The sequence below is a fragment of the Pelmatolapia mariae genome, linkage group LG13 (genome assembly GCF_036321145.2).
Source record: "Pelmatolapia mariae isolate MD_Pm_ZW linkage group LG13, Pm_UMD_F_2, whole genome shotgun sequence".
NCBI lineage: Eukaryota > Metazoa > Chordata > Actinopteri > Cichliformes > Cichlidae > Pelmatolapia > Pelmatolapia mariae.
This window is the reverse complement of record NC_086238.1, coordinates 16,247,644-16,270,035: the sequence shown is the minus strand read 5'-3', so window position 1 is coordinate 16,270,035 and position 22,392 is coordinate 16,247,644. Positions and strand designations below refer to the sequence as shown.

Genomic DNA, 22,392 nt, shown 5'->3' with positions numbered 1-22,392 from the left:
TTCTATTATTAGGCTCCATTAAATGTAAGTAATCAAATTACTAGAACTCTAATCACTAACGCAGCCTGAGTAAATGTGCTTTACTTTCCAATTATTTTTTAATAAAAACAATATTTTAAGAATTAAAGCAGATGTATAGCGTTCATTTTGTAATGCAGCCATATACAATAAGCGGAAGTTTTGGGGGGGGTCAAAATAAAGGAGAAGTCGTCCCATTTAAACAAAATCGAAACAGTAAGAATCGGAAGCGTGACTTTGTTTTGGAGAAGCCGTCAGTACAAGCTGAAACGTTTCAAAAGAGGCTTAACCGGCGCAAGAGAGAAGGAGGAAGTCACCTTTGGAAGTTGGGCACAGCACACCGGTTATACCTGTCAGTCAGAGCTGAGCCCGTGCTTTCAGGAACATGGCAACAACTGCTGCTGACGGCAACCTAAAACCACACTTGAGAAAGAATGGAGTGAAATGCGAACATATCGGGAAAAACGGCTATCATAACCACAAGGAGGTATGTCTGTCTGTCTGTCTGTCAGCGGAATGTATTTATGAAAATAATTTGTTTTATTTCGTGCGCTCTGTGTGTGACTGCCGGCTTTATAGCAATGGCAAGAATTTTAACACACAATAGTTAAATAACACAAGAAGTTTGCTTTTATTTTGAGCTCTTCTTCGCTAAACAAGACAAATGTGACGTCGGCATGTTTTGTAAGTGTTCACCTACTTTAAAAAAAAAAGTATCACACCACTACAAAAGTTAGGCAACACCCACAATTGCAACAGCACAACTGTGTCATTACAATTGTAATATGCCATACGAGTTTTATAATGTGCCAGTGCTTAGTTTACAATCGATTTAAACTGTAAAATATCTACAGCAGGATGATGAGTGCTGTTTAGTTCCCCTGCATATAAAAATGGGCAATGTAAAGAGCAATAATAATGCAATACCCCGCCCTGAAACCTCTTTTGAGTCACATAGATTTTCTTTGCCTTCAGGCCGACATGTGATTCAAGTGAAGTTAGGCTAGTGTTTGTTTTAAAATGCATTTGTCTGTTGTGTAGGATGCTGGTTGGTGAGTCGCTGGTGAGTGAGATGTAGCTGATTTATCTGAGCCAACTACATGAAGGTTCAAGCAATGTCCATATTACTTAATAGTTGAATAATTGAAAACGTGGACAGTCTTAACTGCCTTACAAGTTAAGTTTATATAACCCTACATACAAACAATCTATGCCGCAGCATATTTTGCTAAATTGACTGTATACAGTTACAAGCTATGGCTTAGCATAATTTTTGTGGTTGCTAGTTTTTTTGTAGATATTTCCAGTACTACCTACGTATTTAGTCACTGTCTTAAGGGTTCTTCACACTCCTGAAAATGTTTCTGTTAAAATGGCGTAAAAGAATTTAAAAAATGTTTTTAGCTTGACATAACCAAGATGCTACAGCTACCATAAGAAAACATGGCTGCCTGAAGTGAAATATCTGTGCTGCGCTTGTGGTGTAGTGGGTTAGCTGGCAGCCATATTTCTTCATCAAGGCCTCTGTGCTGGTTTTACAACGTAAAACAAGAGTTTCTGGTTGCCTTGTGCCCTTCAAAAACCCCAATGACACACGCACATGTGCACCGATTATGCTTGTTCTAGTTTGTTATTAAGAATGCTAGTTTATGCATTTATTACTTCTAGGCTGGACTACTCTCATTCGTTATTATGTACAGCAGGATGTCCAGAAGCAAGATTACTGAAAGGGACTACAAAGACAGAGCATATTTCACCTATACTCGCTTCTCTTTGTTGGCTCCCTGTTAAATCCAGAATCAAATATAACATCCTTCTAGTCACGTACATACATCTTGATTGATCACGCGCCATCTTATCTTAATGACCATAGTGTCAACCCAACAGAGCACTTAGTTCTCAGACTGCAGGTTTACTTGTGGTTCCTGGAGTATTTATTTAAAAGTAGAATGGGAGGAGCAGCCTTTAGATTTCAGGCCCCTCTTCTGTGGAACCCGAGACAGGAGACAGACACCATCTCTACTTTTAAGATTAGGCTTAAAACGTTCCTTTTTGGTAAAGCTTATAGGGCTGGATCAGTTGAACCTGACTTCTCATGTAGTTACACTGCAATAGGTCTAGGATGATGGAGGATTCTCATCATGCACTGATGTGCACAGTGTTTCTTTTTCATTCACCTTTTTCACTCACTGTGTTTATACCCATCTCTGCATTTAATCATTAGTTATTATTATTCTCTGGCTCTCTTCCACAGCGTGTCTTTTTCCTGTCTTCCTCCCCTCACCCCCAACTCCCCTGACCAGTTGGGGATGCGGGGAGGAACACAGGATAAAGAAGCCTGGTTCTGCCTGAGGTTTCTTCCTGCTAAAAGGGAGTTTTTCCGTCTCTCTATCCCAAAGCACTTGCTCAAAGGGTGTCATATATTGTTGGGCGTTTCACTGTATTTTTTTTCACTACATCTATAAACCTCCTTTGTGGTCTTCCTCCTTTCCTCCTTCCTGCAGCTCCATATTCAATGTGGAGCTGTCATTTCCATATTATTTGTCCAGTGTTTCTACTGTCTCTAATCTGCACAAGTCCAAACCATCTCATCCTTGCCTCTCATGTCCAAACTGCTCAGCCCGAGCTGCCTCCCTGATATACTCACTGCTAATATTGTCCATTGAAAATCAATGAAAATCCTAACATCTTCAAATCTGCGACCTCCAGCTCGGTGTCCTGTCTTTTTGTTAGTGCCACCGTCTCCAAACCATACATCACAGGAATTTTCACTACTATCTTGTAAACCTTTCCTTTAACTCATGCTGCTGTCTTCCTGCCACTGGGCAGCACGAGAAGTACTTCAATATGCACAAATCTCATTAATATGCAAATATATGTAGTGAGGCATAATCAAATTATCTACTGAATACCTTTGGTATGACGTATGTATGGCATTGCTTTGTTCTTTCACGATTTTGCTGACAAACATGTCCACAGAGCAAAGCAGCATTACATTGGTAAACAGTAGTTAGACCAAAGTTATTAAACCAAAGTATATATATTTAAAATGTATTCTTCATAACAAAACATTTACGATATTTATCCTTGTGACTCCAGTTTTAGGCATAGATTCGACAGTCAGCTGCCAGAACTCTTTTTGTGAAGTACAAAAACTATTACATGTAGTATATAATATTATAACAATAGTTACAGTATTATAACAAATTCAACATTTCCAGAAAAATGTATTTTTGTCCAGTTATCATTACTGTGAATGATCTTGTAGGGTTTTTTTTGTAATAATAGGCCTAGTCTACATGTTACTGATGACTAGGCCACAGTCTCTCTATTTTTCAGGTTAATTGGCACGTTAACTACAAACCCTTTATTTGAACTCAAAGTGTGTGTCTGTGTTCTTGTGTAGAATGTAAGACAGCTTATGTGGGTTTTTTGTTGTATAGAAAAATGGCCAGGGAACCGGCGTTGCCTCCAGACGCCACAAGCATGAGCCCTTTGAGCAGGCTCCCATGTATGTTGCCGTGCTAACATACCTGGGCTTTGGCATTGTCACCCTGTTTGGCTACCTCAGAGACTTCCTCAGAGCTGTGGGTTTGGAGAAGTGCAACATTGCCCAGGAAAGAGAGAAACAGAAGGTAGGTTACACATGCAAACAGTACAAACAGGCATATTGTAGGGTCTCACACAAAATGCAGACACAAATACCCATGCAGACAGTTGGAGTAGAGTAGCATGCATGTGGTGTCAGTACGTTTTGTTTTCCTCTAATTATGTCAATTTTTTTCCTTAAGCTCTCCCTCTGTTTTCATCCTCTGTGTTCCTCTACACTATAACGTTGCCATGAGTGAGGCAGGACACCGCAGAGAATATCTGTTGAAGATCTAATTAAATCTCAGAGGATTCAAGCGCCTTCTTTGTTACTGTGCTTCAGATTTTAGATAAGGCCTTGGCATTGCCACATAGTAGCCTTTGTGTTGCCACAGATTTGATTTTCCAAATCCAGAATTAGAGTTAGGATGTTTGTTGTTGTCAGATTTGTTTTTGTCTAGGCCTTATTAAAAAGGTAAAAGCCTTTAAGAAAAATCTGAAGCAGTACCCTGTCATTATTTCTGTGACTATTTCTTTTGTCAGAAACCTAAAAAAGAAATAACCAGTGAGTTCTGCCCTGTTTTTGGACAGGAGTCACTTTATGATATGACATATGGGCATACCCTAAAGACTAAGTCTCACATAATCTTGAAAATACTCAAACATTGGATATTGGATCAATGAAGATTTCTTGGACTAGAATGAAAACATAAAAACACAAAAATGCTAGATCTAGTACCAGTTTTTAAATGAATCCTGCTTATGCTTTTCCTCCTTAGGATTTTGTCCCACTTTATCAAGATTTTGAGAACTTTTACACTCGAAACCTGTACATGAGGGTACGAGACAACTGGAACCGCCCCATATGCAGTCTACCAGGACCTGTCTTTGACCTGATGGAAAGGGTATCTGATGACTACAACTGGACATTCAGGTACTGCAATCGAGTGATCTATGATAGACATACTGTAAATAGCATAAACAGTATCATGGAGGAGGTGAATCATTACGATCACTCACAGATAAGGTGAAAAACATTGTGTCCTGTTAAAAGCACATGTCGAGGTCTGAGATACATGGACAGGTGTGAAGAACTGAGTTAGTTTAGTAAGGGCCAAATTGTTATGGCCAGTCGACTGGGTTGGAGCACCTCCAAAACGACAAGGCTTGTGAGCTGTCCCCCACTGGGTTTTGGGTAATTTGCTGGAAAAAATCTGAAAGGATGTGGTGCATCCTAGCTCCAGATACCACAGGGCATCCGCCAAGGTCTCGTAGAGTCCATAGCTCAGTGGGGTGGACTTTTTTTGGGCAGCACACAAAAGACTAATAGCATGCTGGCTTAAAGTGTTTTGGCTTGTCAGTGTATACCACTCACCTTAAAAATGCTTAAAACTCGCCAGACAGTCTTTTTGCACAAAATCATCTCTCTTCTGAGGGTAAAGAGTGGACATCCCAGATTTAACTAGTTTGGTAACCTCTATAAGGTGTTTGCAAAGGTGGAAACATGGTTATTTGTCATCAGTAAAGATATGCCACTCCAAAGAATCTGGGTCATAGTTGATATTCCTCTTTGCTACAGAACAGGGTTGGAGAAATATAGTATGGAAAAGAGTATGAAGGGAGCCACAGGGTAGAAATATGACATTATGAGTGTGACGTAAACGTGGATTACATATTTAAACACGTTTAATGTGACTAGAAAAACTAGAGACGTGGTACTGTGGTGCATAGTTTTGATTGGTTTCGTAGCAGTATAAAGGTTTACGTGAAGTTTGAGAAGAAGTAGGTCAGATGACAAAAAGGAAAAATTCTTTTTAGATAGTTTTAGATTCAGATTACCTCTGATAGGGATGCGCACTCTTGAACTCGTGTGATGTTTACCTGAACTTGCTTTAGTGCCTGAAATGATTACACTCAGCTCTTCCAACAGTTCCCAGTGTACATACACAACCCTACATTTTATAGTGAAGCATAATCTCTTAATTAACACTAAAAATGTTTTATGTACAATACATAACTTCTACTGCTTTTGGATCCAGTCAGTGCCACTGTTGTCTTCAAAACATTTTTTATAATTCTATTTCCCATTAGCAGACCCCTATCAATAGAATAAGTGGAGTTTTTGATTAGCAAATAACATATTTAATTGAATATGCTATTTAAAAAATTGATATGTAATGAATTCACTGGGCATGTGTATGAATCAGGAAAAAACAGACAAACTAATTGAGTCCTGATGTTTGTGCACTTGCAGGTTTACCGGGAAGACAATACATGATGTTATCAACATGGGCTCGTACAACTACCTTGGCTTTGCTGAGAACAATGCTGATTTCCTGAAAACTGTGGCAGACAAAGTGCGCCAGTATGGGGTTGGGGTTTGCAGCACAAGACAGGAAATAGGTGAGTTTGTGGTTAAGATTCTGTTGTAAAGATAAAAAAAAAACAAACCTATTGCCACTTTGCTTTGTGTCACTTCTCTTTTTGAGCTGGTTTCACAAGGGCAGTTGAAAAAAATAAATGAAAAAATAGTCCACCATACAACAAAAACATAACAGCTATATGGTAGTGTTTATTATCCTCACATATCTTATATGTGCCTCTATTAAAAAAAGTTATCTGTCAGGTTTTGTTGATGCTGAATGGTCAGAGTATCAAACTGAAAATGAAACTTGTCACCGTAATTTTTTAGGTTTCCTGCATACGGCGTGCACATTTAAATATCTGCCAGTGGCTTCAGTGTTGTATGAATTATTCACCTTTTGCTAAATTATATAGCATTTGGGCATACGTTGAGATTATTATATATTGGTCCAAAGGGAGAAGCTGGGGGGCTATAGTCTTGTGGAACCTAACATTAACCTGCTGATACACTTTGCAGAGCTTGAGGAACGGGCGATGCAGAAAAGTGTTTCTCTCTCTCTCAAAGCAAACCTCTCAGCGAGGATTGCGTTGTGACACTTCAGAGACCAATGTGCTATTTCTGCAGAGAGCAGGCTAGCAGTAGGTTAGCTGACATGCAAGCTCAGATCAAGCGGAGTCACTGAGCGTTGCAGGATACCAGCTATTTGACAAGAGGAGAGAAAATCAGAGGAACTTAAGGACATGTGATTATTAGTTATGCGTATGTTTGGCAGAGCAAGTATGACTACAAGCTGAAGGCCCCCCCCCACACACACACACACACACACACACACATACACACATGGGTGGTGTGGAGTGTGCACATACACATCTATTATTCATCTATGTGATTTATTTATATGTTTATTTCCCTTTCAAAATTCAACTGTTTTAGCCTGGGTTTCTAATGCGTGTTTTAGCTGGCTCACTGGGAATCTTAAGGAATAACAAGCATTCTTCCCATGAGACATTATTGTGCATAAATTATTAAAGATCCCAGCGTCTCTGTTGCACTAGTGATGCCATCACCGACACAGCAGTTTTTACTGTTGACATGTGGAAAATCTTCAAAGTCAAATTGTCAGGATTGCTTTTGACTGAATTGTCAGCAATTTAGAAAAAATACAAAAAATGTAATTAAAAAAACATTTAGACATGTAATTCTTTTTTTTCTATTTCACTCTTGTCAGTCATTGACATCATTAATTTAATTTCATCTCATCTCGCCTCTCACCTTTTCCAATATTAAATCATCTTAGAAAATGCAGTTAAACACTTAGGTCAACTTCCAGTTCCGAACATTTAAATAAAAATGACTCACAATATGTTTCGAGCCCACACAGGGAGTTTTTTTTTTTTTTTATTGTCAAAAAGGCATTTTGAACTACACACAAAGTGCACTGAAAGCACACCCTGTGAATAAACACCCATGTCAAACATTCATAGAGTTACCTTAATGGGTAGCTCATTGGCACTGCTTTTCCTGTAATCATTAATAGATAATAATGTCAAACATTCAGATGCATAAAAATATACTGGGTGCAGCTATTAAACACAAGGTAGTAAAAATTCTGGTATTAGTATACTAGTGTAATAGGGCTGTTGTGCCTTTTTATATATTTAAACATGCTACACTAACTTTATAATGGTTCGCTGACTCAAGGTTAGTGTCAGAAATGATTAACCTTTTTATTCTGTCTTTTTTCTTGTCCTTAAAAAAGCCTTGGTCATATAGTTCCCAATAAAAGCAACAGATTTAACTATGAGAACTATGAGATTTGCATGCACATTCTTCACTGTGGCTGCCCTTCTCATCAACCAGCTTTGATAGCACAAAGGTGACCATGGTAACTCAGATGAACAGTGACCAATTTTTAAAAGGTGTAGGTTTTATTTTAAGCAAAGTGATCAGGTTCCATCCTGACTGTCTTATCTGAAGAGTATCGGGACCTAGAGTGGCCTTCTTAGGTTAACATATCAATAAGAAGGCATGGCACGCTTAAAAAGCCACAGCTCAATAAAATGTTCTATTAAGAGAGCAAATGCCAATGCAGCCTGATTTTTTTTAAAAAGAAGAAGAAGATGCTGCACATGCCGGCAGGGCCTGTGAGCCTGAGTGGTCGAGGAAATGTATGAATCGATTTTGGCGTAAGGCCTGATGGAAAGCAGTGAATGGGAATCGCCATAAAGACAGAACTGCTTCTCTGCGTTATGTTTTTTTTATACACATAACTCAATAACCATTTCTCCAGTCCTTCCTGAAACATCCAGGCTGTTTGAAGCTCGCTCTCTGTGGTTACTGACTGTTATTGATTAGTGTCCCACGTGTGTGCAATTAATGCCCCATTTTTTAAATGTTAATGCAGTAGTGATATATTGTATTATCTAAGCACTCATTAGAAATTTGCTTTACAAAGTAGCTTTAATTCAGTGCGCAATACCTGGTAACTACAACGCAGTATTACAGTAAGCACAGATGCACTGAAATGTTGTAATGATTTTGTGCTGTACAGAATACAACATTGTCCTGACACTGCAGAGATAAAATACAGTGTACGTGCACCTTTTATTGCCCACCTCTCTCCCCATAGCTCACAATTATAACAGCAATTCTTCTGTTTATCAGATAAGCACAAGGGCAGGTACCTGAAAATCCCACTTTATTGCACAAAATTGAAAAAATGCCACATCAGGTGACAGATTGCAATCTGATCAATTTTCCAAATGAATTCTGGTCTCCACCTGTCACATAGGGTTATCACCACCTGAGCTGGCTCAGTCCTAAAATGTACAACAGAACCATTTCAGTCCTCGCTAGACCTCCCTTAATATTACCTGGGATGAAATACGGCAGTTGAACTAAATTACAAATTTACCCCATCTTGGATCTTTATAAATCTCCTCAGATCCCCAGACAGCAAGAGCCGCTGATGCTGATCTAGGCGTTTGCTTCTGGGTCTCTTACTTTTTTATCAGGAGACATTCATCTCTGACAAACCTTGTGATTGGGTGACAAAGACCGGCAAAGCCTAGAGACTAAAGGATTACCAGATGTGCCAACAGGTACAGTGATGTTGTCGGGGTGAGTCATCTTTTTCTGATTTCTGTCATGTAGGCAACCTGAGCATCCATGAAGAGCTAGAACAACTTGTGGCCAATTTCCTTGGAGTCGAGGCCGCTATGACTTATGGGATGGGTTTCGCCACCAACTCAATGAATATTCCAGCACTTGTGGGCAAGGCATGTGAGATTTTATACACATTATACAGAAAATCTTTGCAAGTGTAATTTTCACAATGCAGATATCAGTCTGGATTTTTTCTCTTCTGTGGTATTGTCTCAATTAATGAACAGTCAAATAAACTTAACTGCAAACAGTCTGACCCACAGCTGCTAATTAAAATCATAATTACACAAAACAGTAGCCAGAAGGATGAGGATCTGGGCATGCATAGCTGCTTTCAGTCAGATATACAAGGAAGGGCAGATTTTGTTAAGAGCACTCCTCAAGGGTGGGATTACCCATCCTCTGGCCTCTCGGTGCACCAGAGTGGCTGATGCAGAGGCCTGTGGGTTACCAGGGGCAACACACAGCATGAATATTTGTGATTGGACTGGACAGGAGGAAGAGGAGGTTGACTGTTTAAGTGATGAGAACAGGGTCGTTTATGCAGCTCAAGAGGTGTAGCAGCCCCTTAGGCTGCAGCCCCCACAGTAACCCTGCAGAGGCTGGAGGTCAACCCTCACTGCCAGCTCTATCCTACAGGGACAGGCTGTGCCAGGACAGGCCTTGCTGTGCAGGCAGACCAACATTAGAGTGACAGCTGCTGGTAGACCAGGGACCAGGCTGGCTGGACCCCAGGCCAAACCGAGCAGATCTGTCACTGAGACAGTGTCAACATAGCCTCTACAAGACTCATTCAGACTAATGAAGTCAAATGCTTAGAGCTTGTGCCGTATATATATGCTAATGCACCAGAGAGATTTTCAGTGGAACAACTGAATTAATTTGCATACTGATTCTTTTTAACGAACATGGAGTACTGTACTGTCGGTTATGAAAATTGCAATGCGTCTGTGGGTCAGAACTTCAGACATCAAAGAAGTAAAAAACTGCTAACATGCAGTACATACAACTTATTTTTGCACAGAGAACCAGACCTGATTATGATTGAGGCCTGGATTAAGGGGCAGGGGAAGAGGTGTGAACTACCTTTATTTAGCCACACATTCTTCAGTTAGAAAGAAAAGATCAACAGATCAAGTTTTACCTTTTTATCTGTAATGAAAAATTTATGTCATATACCCCATTTAATGTGTTTGCAGAGGCATTTTGAGCATTAGATTAGAAATTTTTGATTCAGCATTGCAGTAGCATAACGATTGACTATTACCCCGAAAGCAGAAAGCATACCTTGTGAAATTTAAATAAAGTCTTTTCTCTTTGCTGTTCTCCAGGGTTGTTTGATACTAAGCGATGAGCTCAATCACACTTCTCTCATCTTGGGAGCCAGACTGTCAGGAGCAACCATCCGAGTGTTCAAACACAACAGTGAGTCCAATCACCTAGTACATAAGTAGTCCACGCATCATCTTTTTCTTTTTTATTCTTACGTTTAACCACCACGCCTTCTGTGCCTTTTTGTCATCAAGCTGACTCTTGAGAAAGTTTCAGTTACTGTTTGCAGCCACTTCTGCTCACAGTATCAGGTGTTTTCTTCACCTAATTGTATACTGGTGCTGCTGTGAGAAGAAGGTTCCTGTTCTTTTGTGTGGTACAGGATTTGCCTTAGGAAAGACCTACATTCTGTGTTTAATGCAATAGGTTTGGTTTGAAATCACGCTTATGTTTTATTCAGCAGCAGCAGCAGCAGCCGTGAAGCAATAGTGAAGTTGGTTGGGGGGGTTTGAGGGTTTTTTTTTTTAAACAAAACATCATCTTTACTTAAACTTTTTGTTCTCTGGTATATTGTCAAGAGGAAAAATATCAAGCGTGGACGGTACAACATCCATTGCTCGCATTAGATGCATCCCTGTCCTTTCAGCAGACAGCACAAATGAGCCAGTCCTCTGGCAGCAAATTTTTCCTGACAGGTACAAGCAGAGGCAGTTATGGGTCCTCAAAGCAGATCCCAGAGGCCTGTCTAAAGGCAAAGAGCCCTCAGGCACCTGAGCTGCTGACCCCTCCTTGCCACTAATCCTCCTGCGCTAGGCACTCAGAAACTCTTTTATTTCTAATATTTGCATAGAGGGTTATGCCACAACAAAAGATTTGGCCACAACAAAAGATTTATGAACAACTCCAATGCTTGTATTTTTTTGTAATGATACTTATTGGTGCAAGCACTCTCTAAAATCTCGCAAGGATTATTTTTAGCAGAGATGGAATTCATACTATGGAGCAGACAAACTGGTTTGTCCAGCAGATTTGTCATACATGTGCGTGAGAATTACCACGTTGTTTAGTTATAATGCACAGACAGTAGTCCTACTCTTTCGAATAATCAAATGTATTTATGTTTTATTTATTAAGCCAGTAGCGTGGTGTGTACCCCGAAGGTGAGAGTACAGATAAGATATCGTGGAATCATTTTATGGATCGAAGCTGAAGATAACCATCCTCAGTCATACAGTATCTCATATCACACTGTGGCTTATCTTATATCAGTGTTTCACTGTGAAATAATCTTTTGCTCACTCTTGACTGTGCAGACAGAAAGCCACAGTGAATTCCTTTTTTTCATTTCTGCTTTCCTCAGCCGAGACATTGTTCTGCTAAGCCTCGGGAAGGAATTTTAGCAGCGGAGCATCTGTTGCCTCTTAAGTGAACCTGTTTTTGTTTTGAAGTAGGAGCATCAATCATCTATGACAGATTATTAGCCACGACAGCTTTCCTCACTCCTCAGCAGGAAATGGTTGGATTGCAGTCATACTTTGAATAACACACTTTCATAACAACTGGAGCTGTTTAATACTGCCATCTGCTGGTATGCAGTAAAGGATCATTAGTATTGTCATAACTGAGTTTTAGTCACCAGAAAATGTTTTTGCCAAGTAAACAATGCAGATATGCAGATTGCACATCATCGCTCAGGCTTAGCCACATTTTTAACCTAGTTAGATATCTCAGGTGTTTGTAAGCGTTACAGTGCAAAGGTATTTCCGGTGTGTTGTTTGTGAAAGGTGTCTTTGGCAAATAAAGTAGTGTCTTGTGAAATCTATGAACTATCTGCCCCAGTGGAAATGATTTCTTCCCACTCTCAGGTTTGCATTGATGTCGGTGTTCCGCACAAGCTATAGCACTGGAGTGTTATCATGTATGCTGTGTCATAACACATATCCAAACTAGGATTGCCGGCATACTTTTTTTTTAATTGTTAGGGTCTGTCTTCTTTTGCTGTGTCTCTTCCTCTTATTCTCCCTTATGTGATGTTTTGTGTGCACATATGTCAGACATGCAGAGTCTGGAGAAGATGCTAAAAGAAGCAGTTTGCTCAGGACAGCCTCGGACCCACAGGCCCTGGAAAAAGATTCTCATCGTGGTGGAAGGCATCTACAGGTCAGCCGTCATTACACCTCACACACATTATAATATAGCTGCTTTCACAGACACATGTCTTGGGTCTCTTGTATCAGTCTTTGTAACTATGAGCTTTCAGGTGGTCTATCGGAGAGCTTTGCACAGCCCGATTTGAGTAGAAATTTAAATTTATAACCTGAGGTGATCCTGTGCTTAGTCGTCCCTGTTATGGTCTCTTTTTCAATCGCTTCCTTTTCTGCGCTCTTGAATAATAGATTGTCTGTGTGTATGCAAGCGTATGGCAGCGCATGGGTGTGTGTGCATGTGCATGTGGTCGGGTACCATTTGATTACCGTAGAAAGGAGAAAGGTATTGTCTGCCTCTCCTGCCAGTGAGCTATCCTGAGTCTTAGTGACCCTCTCCATCTGCTCATTAGCTCCAAATCAAGGCCAAATGGAGCCATAGAGATTGACTTGGCTACACCCCCAGCTCCAACTGTTTATCATGGCCATTTTCTGTTCTCCTTTCTTCCCTCTTTTTGCCCTCAGCTGCACTTGCATTTTAGTCCTCCTAAAGTAAAATATGATGCCGTGAAGATTACTTTGTTTTATGTCAATTTTTTTCATCAAAAAAAGAAGAAAGCCTTAAACGTGGCCATCAGCTGGTCTTAATATAATGTAATTAGTCCCACAACAATCCTGGTACTTTGAAAGACAACCTAATTGCACATCCTCAGACTGTCTTTGTCAGACAGTAATGTCTAAGACATGAGAATGAAATGGCGCCTTTCAGCAAAGCACAGAAAGAACTAATGCTCCGTCTATCACCTCCCAGCAACATCAAAAGGCTTGGATAAAGAGTAAGCATACTTTAGCTATAGCCCGAGTCTGCCTTTGATGTCCACATCGGTCCTGGTGAAACCCTGTCTTATGTCATTTGGGCTGCAGACGTTCTCAGCCATAGCAACCAGAGCAGGTCTGGGATTGCTCCATTCCCCAGCTGTATAATCACTCATGCTGTCTATTTGTAGCCTTAAAAGGTTTGCATCTGAGGGGAGGAAGAAATGGAAGAAAGGTGGGAGTAAAGTGAAAGAGGCCAGCAGGAAAGATTCTTGGAAGACTGTGGCGTGTCAGATTATATAATATGCATTTGTAGAAGCAGAGATGCTCTGCTGTGGATATGGTTAGTTCAGGGTCAGACTCTTTCCTTTTAAAGTTAATCACTTTAACAGTTTGGTTTGTAATTTCTTAAAAGTGTGTGTCCATGTTGATCCCTTTTTACACGTATGCTTTGTGTGTGTGTGTGTGCGATTCTTTGCCAATAGCATGGAGGGTTCAGTGGTGCGACTGCCTGAAGTCATCGCTCTGAAGAAGAAATATAAAGCGTACCTGTACCTGGATGAAGCCCACAGCATCGGAGCAGTGGGCCAAACAGGGAGGGGTGTGACCGAGCTGTTTAATGTGAACCCGGCTGATGTGGACGTGATGATGGGGACTTTTACAAAGAGCTTCGGGGCGTCTGGAGGCTATATCGCGGGGAAAAAGGTTACTACAAATTTACTCTCATTTGATCAGTGCTTCTCAGTATTCGTGTATTTATATTACATACAAGGGACCAAGTAAGCAGTCATGGTCCTCAGCGCTGCTTCCCAATGCATATAAGCTTTCCAGGACACTCCAGACTTGACACTTTTCTGACCTTCTTAGGGAGACTGGACAGATAAGACTCTATCGTCAACACGGCAGTGATGTTGTTACATTTATAAGCCTCCCCGGCTTTCTCAAAAGAATACGATCCATCATCGCTGTTTTCATTTCCCTCCACATCGCCAGTTCATAGCAATCTTGTGAAAGGCAAGAACTGCTGCAGACCTGTTGCTTTACAGAAGAATTAAAAATGGAAATAACACTCCTTGGACAAAATAGGGTCGTGACAGAATTTTTTAAGAAAATAAGCTGATTGGATTAATCGCACTGAAACAATCCCAACAGCCTTGGGTGAATTAGCATCACAGAAAATCAAATTAATGAGCCGGCTTTTTAAATCCTGACATGGTTTAAATAACCTGACAAGCATTGTGTAACACAATTAACCCTTCTGGCTCCGGAGCAGGTTTAAACATCACACAAGAGTATTTTCAAATATTTAGATTTTGAAATGTAAATTTTTATGATGCATGTTATATTCTGCGCCAGGGCTGTTTATTAAAAATGTATGGAAGTCAATTATATGCACTTCCTCTCGCTTAGCCCTCACATGTCCCACAAATGTTCCCCAGGCTGCGTCTCTGGGCACTTTTTTTTCCTTTTCTTTTTTTTACTCCATTAAATAGTACACTTTGGTACATAACCACACCAGTTTTGTGGCAGTTGATTAGAAAGCAACAACGGAAACGACCATGTTGTTTGAATTAGGTATTCAGAGAGGGACCCTTCCTTCTTTCCCCCAGCCCTGCTCTGCCATAATAAGAAGGTAAAGCTGGCAGAGGGCCAGCCCCTTCTTGTGGCAGGCATCAGAACTGCGCTCCAGATTTAACAGGATGACTTTTAACAAGCATGATAATGTTTGAAGTATGAACACTCTTCCTGGTGTGACAGCTGGCTGCAGTAAAGTCCTAAAGGAAAAAAGGCAGGAAAAGAGAGAGAACCTTTAGATTTGATGTATTTGTTGTTGTGGTGAAATACCCCAAGTCCTACATTAACTGGATTTGGGTTGACCAACAAAAGACTGTGCAGATGTGCTCTGGAAAACAGTCATGTTATAGCTATTTTATGAGGGTACCAAAAATAAATACCCCAATAAATACACCCAGAGCTATTTCTATGTCACTGCAAACTTATATTTAGGAGTCTTTATTCATTAGGCCATCTCTGAAAATGTGGATGAGATTGAAATTAGGTTATTAAATAAATCTGTTGAAGTTCAAGTGGGCTTGCTGTTCTGGAAGCGCCTCTACTCCAGGGCTTTGTGAACACGTATTCCCACATCGGTGCTGTGGCCACCGCGCGGCTGAGGAAACCCTCTGAGCTGTCAGTCCGTGCCCCAAGCATGAGATGAATTTTGGACGTGTCCTCTTAAACGGTTTATCTTGGTTGCACCGTAATCCTGCAGGACCACAAAGCTGTGAAAATCTCCCGCCTTAAACGAAAACAGATGTCAGGTTGTTTCAGGGTTCTTATCCTACATTCAAGCACTTCCCCTGAAATCCTTTCCCCTCGTGCGCTTGAGGAAGCCGCAGCCACCGCCCAGCAGGGACAGATGGTGGTGAGTGGAAGCGGTGGCCAGACAGCATCTCCGGCTTACGTGTCATCACCCCGCAACCCTGGCTTGCCACCGAGCAGCAGCCCATCACAGCTCCCCAACCTCAGGCCGCTTACACACATACGCTCTAGGGACCCGTGACCAAATCGGTTTCCTGAAATCCTCCTCTTCTCTTGTCAGCCACTAGCAGAATTAATCTCCTGCTGACATTTAGGAATAATGAGCACGACAGACCTCATTCTGGCTCATTTTGACTTTGGTTCTTTCTCATATTCATGTGTTGGCTTCCCCCACCCCAGAGTGGAGAGCAGGAAAGGATCCAGGGCTATTTTACAGTCAGTGCCAAGACAGCCACAGTGACAGAGAAATGACTTGAAGTATTTTAATTGCTTCTCAGGTGTTGACTATACATGAGCTCTCCCTAGTGGTGTTCGAATATACTGCAGGGTCACACAAGAGGTTCAGAACTGTTGCTTTGTTTTCTGTGAATAGTTGTGCAGTTGTGCTTTTTCAGCGTTTGACTCTGTATCCCATGTTGCAGGAACTGGTGGACTACCTGCGGACACATTCTCACAGTGCAGTATATGCCACGGCCATGTCCCCTCCTGCCACTGAGCAGATAATACGTGCCATGAAGTGCATCATGGGAAAAGATGGAAGCACAGAGGGTAAGTATAGCGGCCGTCACACGTCTTTGCACGTCTGGTTTATAAAAATTTCTACACCTTTATATAATTTTTATGGAAACAACAGCAAACGGAATCCAGAGGACACCACCGATGTTAACATTAGCAGTGAGACCTGCAGGGAAATGCAAACAGCTGCCTGGTCAGAAAATGTGGAAGCAATTACAGGGGTCTGCAGCGGTAAGGAGCAGGGAGACGTGCAGTCCCTGAGCACACGTGACCCTATCGTGGAGGAAATCATTTTCATGTGTGTGTTGTAGAGAACGCTGCTGCTCTGAAAAGTTGCTGCTCTAATGGCATCAGACACGAGGGCAGGGGAAGCGGTCGTTACCAGACCAGACGCGATACCACCGGGGCAATTCTCTCTGAGTTATTGTAGCTGTACTCCTGGTAATGGAAGGAGTGCTAACGGGAGTAGCATTAGTGCATCTAGTGCCTAGTAAGTAATGACAGATTACACATTAGAGTTATACCAAATTTACAGTATTTACAGCATGCGCCATGAGGCAAAGCTAGGCAGCCGTGACAAACAAAATGAAACGCTTCTGTCATCACTTCAAGGTCTAGACCCTGCTGCGTTGCAGTCGAGGTAGATGCTGCAGTTTCTTGCTGAGATGAGTAACTTTTTCATCTGGCTCTGAAGCAGAAGTGCTTTGTATCTGACGTAGTCCAGTGAAATATCTGTTGTGGAAAAAAAATTGCCTTGACCTGTCTTATAGAGGGGAGGGAAGGCAGTTTTTCTAAACATCAGTCCCAGTGTCCATAGAAAAAAAAAAGAAACAACAACTTTAAAATCTCACTGTGACAAGAAACCTAACAGAGCCCTTGAAGATCTGTGTCATAAGTCTTTATTCCTCTTCCTCCAAGTCCTCCTCTGTCTTCTTCATCTTTTCCCTTTGATGTTGAATTTCACACAAGTCCGACAGACAGCAACGTCCACACGTTCTCGCCTGCTCGTGCGATTCCTGTGTCTGGCAGCAGGTTTTTGACCTTCGTGCCCTCTATCTTAGCAGAGAGAAACAATTTACAAAATGGGGCCTGGGCTTTTTTGGCAGATGTCCGAATGTTATGTTTTTTTCCCCCCCTTTCTCTCCCTCTCTCTCCTTCTCCCTCTTCTGAGATAAGGGGATTTAAAGTGCTCTCTTACATCCCTTTGAAAGAACTGCCAATCTGTTCCCAGGTAATCAGAGGGAAACAGAGCTGTGTTCCAAGGCCGGCCATGCCAAACTCTGCAGCAGCTACAGAGCAAGCGGGCTCCCCAGTGAGTCGCATTGTTCGGGAACACTGAGGGTCAGCAGAACAAGCCGCCTCTGCTGCCTTTGATTTATTTTCTAGTGCAGTGAATTTATAGGAAATGCGTGTGATACTTAAGCATTATTCGTGTTCACTATATGTCACGGCTACATTCTCGTGGCAGCCCACAGTCACTAATTCCACGCAAAATCCATCATATCCAATTTGCGAGACCCCCACTCTGGCAACATGCAAGCGCATATACCATGCTGTCAGGCGGACAAAACTGAACCATCTGCTGCTGCAGCTGAGCTGTAATCATGAACAACTTCATAGAGGAGGCTGGAATGGCCCAGATGGAGGTGCAGGACTCAGAATGAGATGGCACTGCACAGGACTCACAGTACATTAGCTACTACTGACAGTTAATGTCCTTCCCTACAGGGCACGGTAGAAATATGGAGGGGAAATTCAGTGAAAAAAGGTGCTTTACTCATGTACATCTGCTGGTGTCCTTGTTTTAATTGGAGGAATTAGACGGATTCGCCAACTGGCAGAGAACGCCAAATACTTTAGATCCAGACTGAAGGAGATGGGCTTCATCATCTACGGCAATGATGACTCACCTGTGGTTCCAGTGCTGCTCTACATGCCAGCCAAAGTGGTGTAAGCACACAGAAACACTCATGAAAACACACGCCTTTTACAGAGCCAGATGATCAGGATGTTCCTCGTTCCTAGCTTCAGTATAGCATCACGTGCAACTTCTGATCAGCTCACCGTGTGTCTCCAAAGTTTCCAACAATCATTTGTGTAGTGTTATGATGTCTTTAACCTCTTAAGAGGCAACATCAGGTACTGATTTGGTATAACCCTAGACTCCCACTCGGGTATGTAATCAAGTGTCCTTGATTATATGACAGTCAACATTAATATCTGCACAAATACAAATTCTGCTCAGTTATTGCCTTAATCAGATGGCATCATCATATAGCCTGTGATTTTAGATCGCTCTGCTATCGTGAGTATCAGTGTTTATTGTAATAAAGTTGAAATTTCACAGGTCCCCAAACCTTGTTTCAAAAAAAATAAATGAATTTTTTTCCAGAGCCATAATATTTATTCCTGTAACAACACTGAAGTCCGTTTATTAGCATTGAACATATTTCTGTAGATACTCATCACCATGTTTATATAAAATATACCGGGTCAGATTCATCAAACCATTTTCAGGACTCATTTTAAGGTTTTAACCTCTTCAAACTGTCCACGGTAAAGTGAGCCAGAGCAGGTTGGCTTTGTTAAAATGAACAGATTTGCTCTGAGGTCGTCAAAACAATTACTGCACCCTTTTTAATTTATGGTGCTTTGCAGAAATTATCACAAGCCTCGCAAACCACACGTCCCGACTGCATATTTAAACATTTGGAAAGGCTAGAAGGAACAACGTTCCTATGGATTTTAAATTTGATGAGGCATAGCACCAAAACATTTCCTATCGTAATGTGACTTGCATGCTCATTTCGGTGATCTCAGAACTCGTAAATATGAGTTACACTGCTGTGTTATGTAGGTGCTGTAACAAATATAATGTGACAACATTATAACTGACTGCATTCAGTCGGAAAAGGAGGACTCAAAAAAAGAAGAAGTAGAAGTAGAAAAAAAGCCCTCGTGTTCCTAAAGTCATTTGTGTGCTGCGTGTTTAACCCGTTTCTGTTTTTTTTATGCTGATCAGGGCTTTTGCGCGAGAAATGCTGGCAAGAAAAATCGGCGTAGTTGTGGTTGGCTTTCCAGCAACGCCGATCACAGAGGCCCGAGCTCGCTTCTGTGTATCTGCTGCACACACCCGGGATATGCTGAACCAGGTACAAACACACACAAGCATTTCCCACTTTGATACTTTGGATATATATGAAACATACATGCTCTGAGACTTTCCATTGTCCTCAGGTGCTCGACTGTATGAATGAGGTGGGAGATCTTCTCTGCCTGAAATTCTCGCGGCGGAAATATTCCCCTCAGCCCGACCTGTGCGATGAGACAGACTTCGAGCTGGACAGCTGATATGACCTTTGACCCTTTGACTTCACAGTGTCTAAACTGAGCAATCATAAGCACACAGTGAATTCATCAGACAGCAGGAGAAGAGCCAAATGTTTGGTAGCTCTTTGGGGTTTTTTTTTTTTTTTTATGTGTGTCAAATCATAATGTTGGACTATGTATTCGTTCTTTTTTAAAAGACAAATGTTTTGAACTCTTGAAATGCCGTTTCTTTATGAATATATGTATATGTGAAATGAATTCACGAGCATCTTTTGGATTGGTGTAAATCTCAAGATTCTTGAGTTATTTATTCGTGGAAGAAAATCATTTGTTTTGTTCATTTTAGATGTTAACCTCCTCTGCACTGACATCTGAGGGCATTTTTAAAGATTAAAAGAGGGCTCACTTTTTTGCAGATTTTTTCTAATTACTTATGTCTATATTTAGACGTTGACAGGTTTTTATGGAAGCACTTTTTTGCTTCTCCTTAATTAATATTTGAAGTTCTTTAGAGATGCCCATGGCAGTAATAGTTAGATTGTAATATACAATCCTGTTTACTTATACTTTAAGAAACTGACAAATCTCTAAACTTCTTTTTCACTAAATTTTGAGGATTTTTATACCCATTGTTCCCAAATGCTGTGTACGAATGCCTTCCAAATAATAAATTCACCTTCCAGATGGCATATTTTCTTTTGTCTTTTTCCAAAGAGTCTTCCCTTTGTAACTTATATCCTGATGCATGAATGTTTACACTACTTGTGGCTGAGCAGATCAAGCAAAGGGAAGATTTTGTGTTCCATGGTGAACTGTTTTTATAAAAACGTCCCCAGTGAAACACCACTTTCATCTCCACAGTAAATGATAGCCTTTCTGTAAATAATAGATCATGCAGCAATTACTTCTTTGACATGCAGTTAAATCTCAACAGCCCGCGCGCAGAATAAAAAAGGTGTTATGGCTTGTTTTGTGGCGAGACTGCTCTTATTCACCACGTCTTAACAGCTTAATTGTTGATGTTTTAAAGACCTGCTGTTCCCTTTCACACACAACACTGCGTTACAGTCGTGAAGGTAAGCATGCTGAGCATGCGGCACCTGAGCCAACAGAAACCTTACCCAGCAATTAGCTCTGAACTCTAAATTCTCGTGGTATGTGGTAATCATTTGATTAACACAGGAAGGATTATAGATAGATGATGAATGTGTGTTCACAGTGTGTCGGATTTGGTCTTGTCTGCACTTGTTTTTCCTCGGGATGTTTCTATGTTTGTGTTTGCCTCGCCATAAACAGCATAGTGATAACATTTTACAAGAGGAGATTAAAAAAAAGCAATATGCAGTTCTTGGGAAACATAATGAAGTACAAACATAGATAAAAGTTTCCAAAAAAAACCAGCTAACTCTTGAAATCTGTTCTCTGTACTTGATCGCTTTGTGCTGTAAGTGAATATCTCACATCTGGCTCCTATAGCCAGCAACAATGGAAAACAGTTTCTTTAATCCGCAAATCTGTGATGTCATACCAATGTGCTGTTTCATAAAGATCTGGAGGAGATGGGGAAAGGTGGCCTCACGTCTTCCAGCGGGGTGCTCTAACGTCTAACGGATGCCTGTTATTAATTTTTGTTTACATTCACCTTAACTCTAAACGTGAGCAGTGTTAAAAATTCAGCGTGGGTTTGCAGCAGGAGGGAGACGTGTGGAGATAGAAGCTCAAAAGCTTGAATTCATCCTCTGCCCTAACGCGGTGCGTCACAGACATGGAGTCTTCAAATACTAAGCTCCAGTGTTATTATGCAGAAAGGCAAACTCTAACGTGCCGAGACTTACCAGCAATATTTTTGCATAGCTGCACACCAGGAGAAAGGTTTGCTCCAAAAATCTGATATTTGACGATGACTTTTGAGCTTAAAAGTAAACTGGGAGAGGACAGCCTATCTGTGGCTTTTTTTCCCACCTTTTTGTTGCATTATTCAGTATGCAATACTAACATGTTAAGAAACTGAATGACAGTGACTGCTGCAGGATAAATTTCAACGGACTCAAGCCTCGTGGCCCTAAAACATGAAAAAAGAACACTTCTACTTTACTTGAAGCAGATTGCATAATTTATTTTATTTATTTATTTTTTTGTAAAATCCTACAGCTATCAGCAACAAAACTGTCATTTTTAGTTAAATGTGTCCTAATCTTTAAAAGACTGCTTAGATAAAAAAGCAATCATGCTGGCAATCAACCTACTTTTAAAGCTACAGCTGTCACTGACATATGGACTTTTTTAAAAAATCTACTCCAAAAACTGTCAAGTTCAAACAGGCTCCTGAGGCAAACTGACAAGAGTTCAGTAATACACACTGACTGCCAGGCAAGGTGGGGAGCGCGAGTCTTTCCGAGCTTCTTTCCAGTCACTTGTAACTGCCTTCAGCTTCAGCAGAAGTGGCAAATGGTCTGCGCTGGCATTCAAAACATCTGTGCAGCCAGACTACTGGTGGCAAGGCCCCAGAGACCTGCCTGCCTGCCTGCACCAGCCTCTTTTGAACTGCAGATCCAAATACACTGCACTTATTGGAATGGCATGTAGCTGCTATTCTGAAGAGGGATCCTCTGCTACGCCTTTGATGTCCACCACTGT

At 41.1% G+C, this 22,392-nt stretch overlaps 1 protein-coding gene across 1 annotated transcript; it reads left to right on the top strand.

Moving 5' to 3' along the window:
- Nucleotides 1–403: 403 nt before the first annotated feature.
- On the top strand, nt 404–19,914 carry sptlc3 (serine palmitoyltransferase, long chain base subunit 3). Its single transcript, XM_063491810.1, has 12 exons — nt 404–505; nt 3,462–3,653; nt 4,386–4,540; nt 5,861–6,009; nt 9,125–9,249; nt 10,468–10,561; nt 12,463–12,568; nt 13,854–14,073; nt 16,332–16,458; nt 18,240–18,375; nt 19,448–19,577; nt 19,663–19,914. Exons 1-12 carry the CDS (start codon nt 404–406, stop codon nt 19,774–19,776), a joined length of 1,650 nt encoding a protein of 549 aa, XP_063347880.1. The 3' UTR covers nt 19,777–19,914.
- Nucleotides 19,915–22,392: the final 2,478 nt, after the last annotated feature.

Bases quoted from the DNA above. Each gene is read 5' to 3' on its own strand.
- sptlc3 (XM_063491810.1), top strand. From the start codon at position 404: ATGGCAACAACTGCTGCTGACGGCAACCTAAAACCACACTTGAGAAAG. The intron at 10,562-12,462 runs GTGAGTCCAATC...CACATATGTCAG, and splicing joins CCGAGTGTTCAAACACAACA to ACATGCAGAGTCTGGAGAAG. The intron at 16,459-18,239 runs GTAAGTATAGCG...TTTTAATTGGAG, and splicing joins AAAAGATGGAAGCACAGAGG to GAATTAGACGGATTCGCCAA.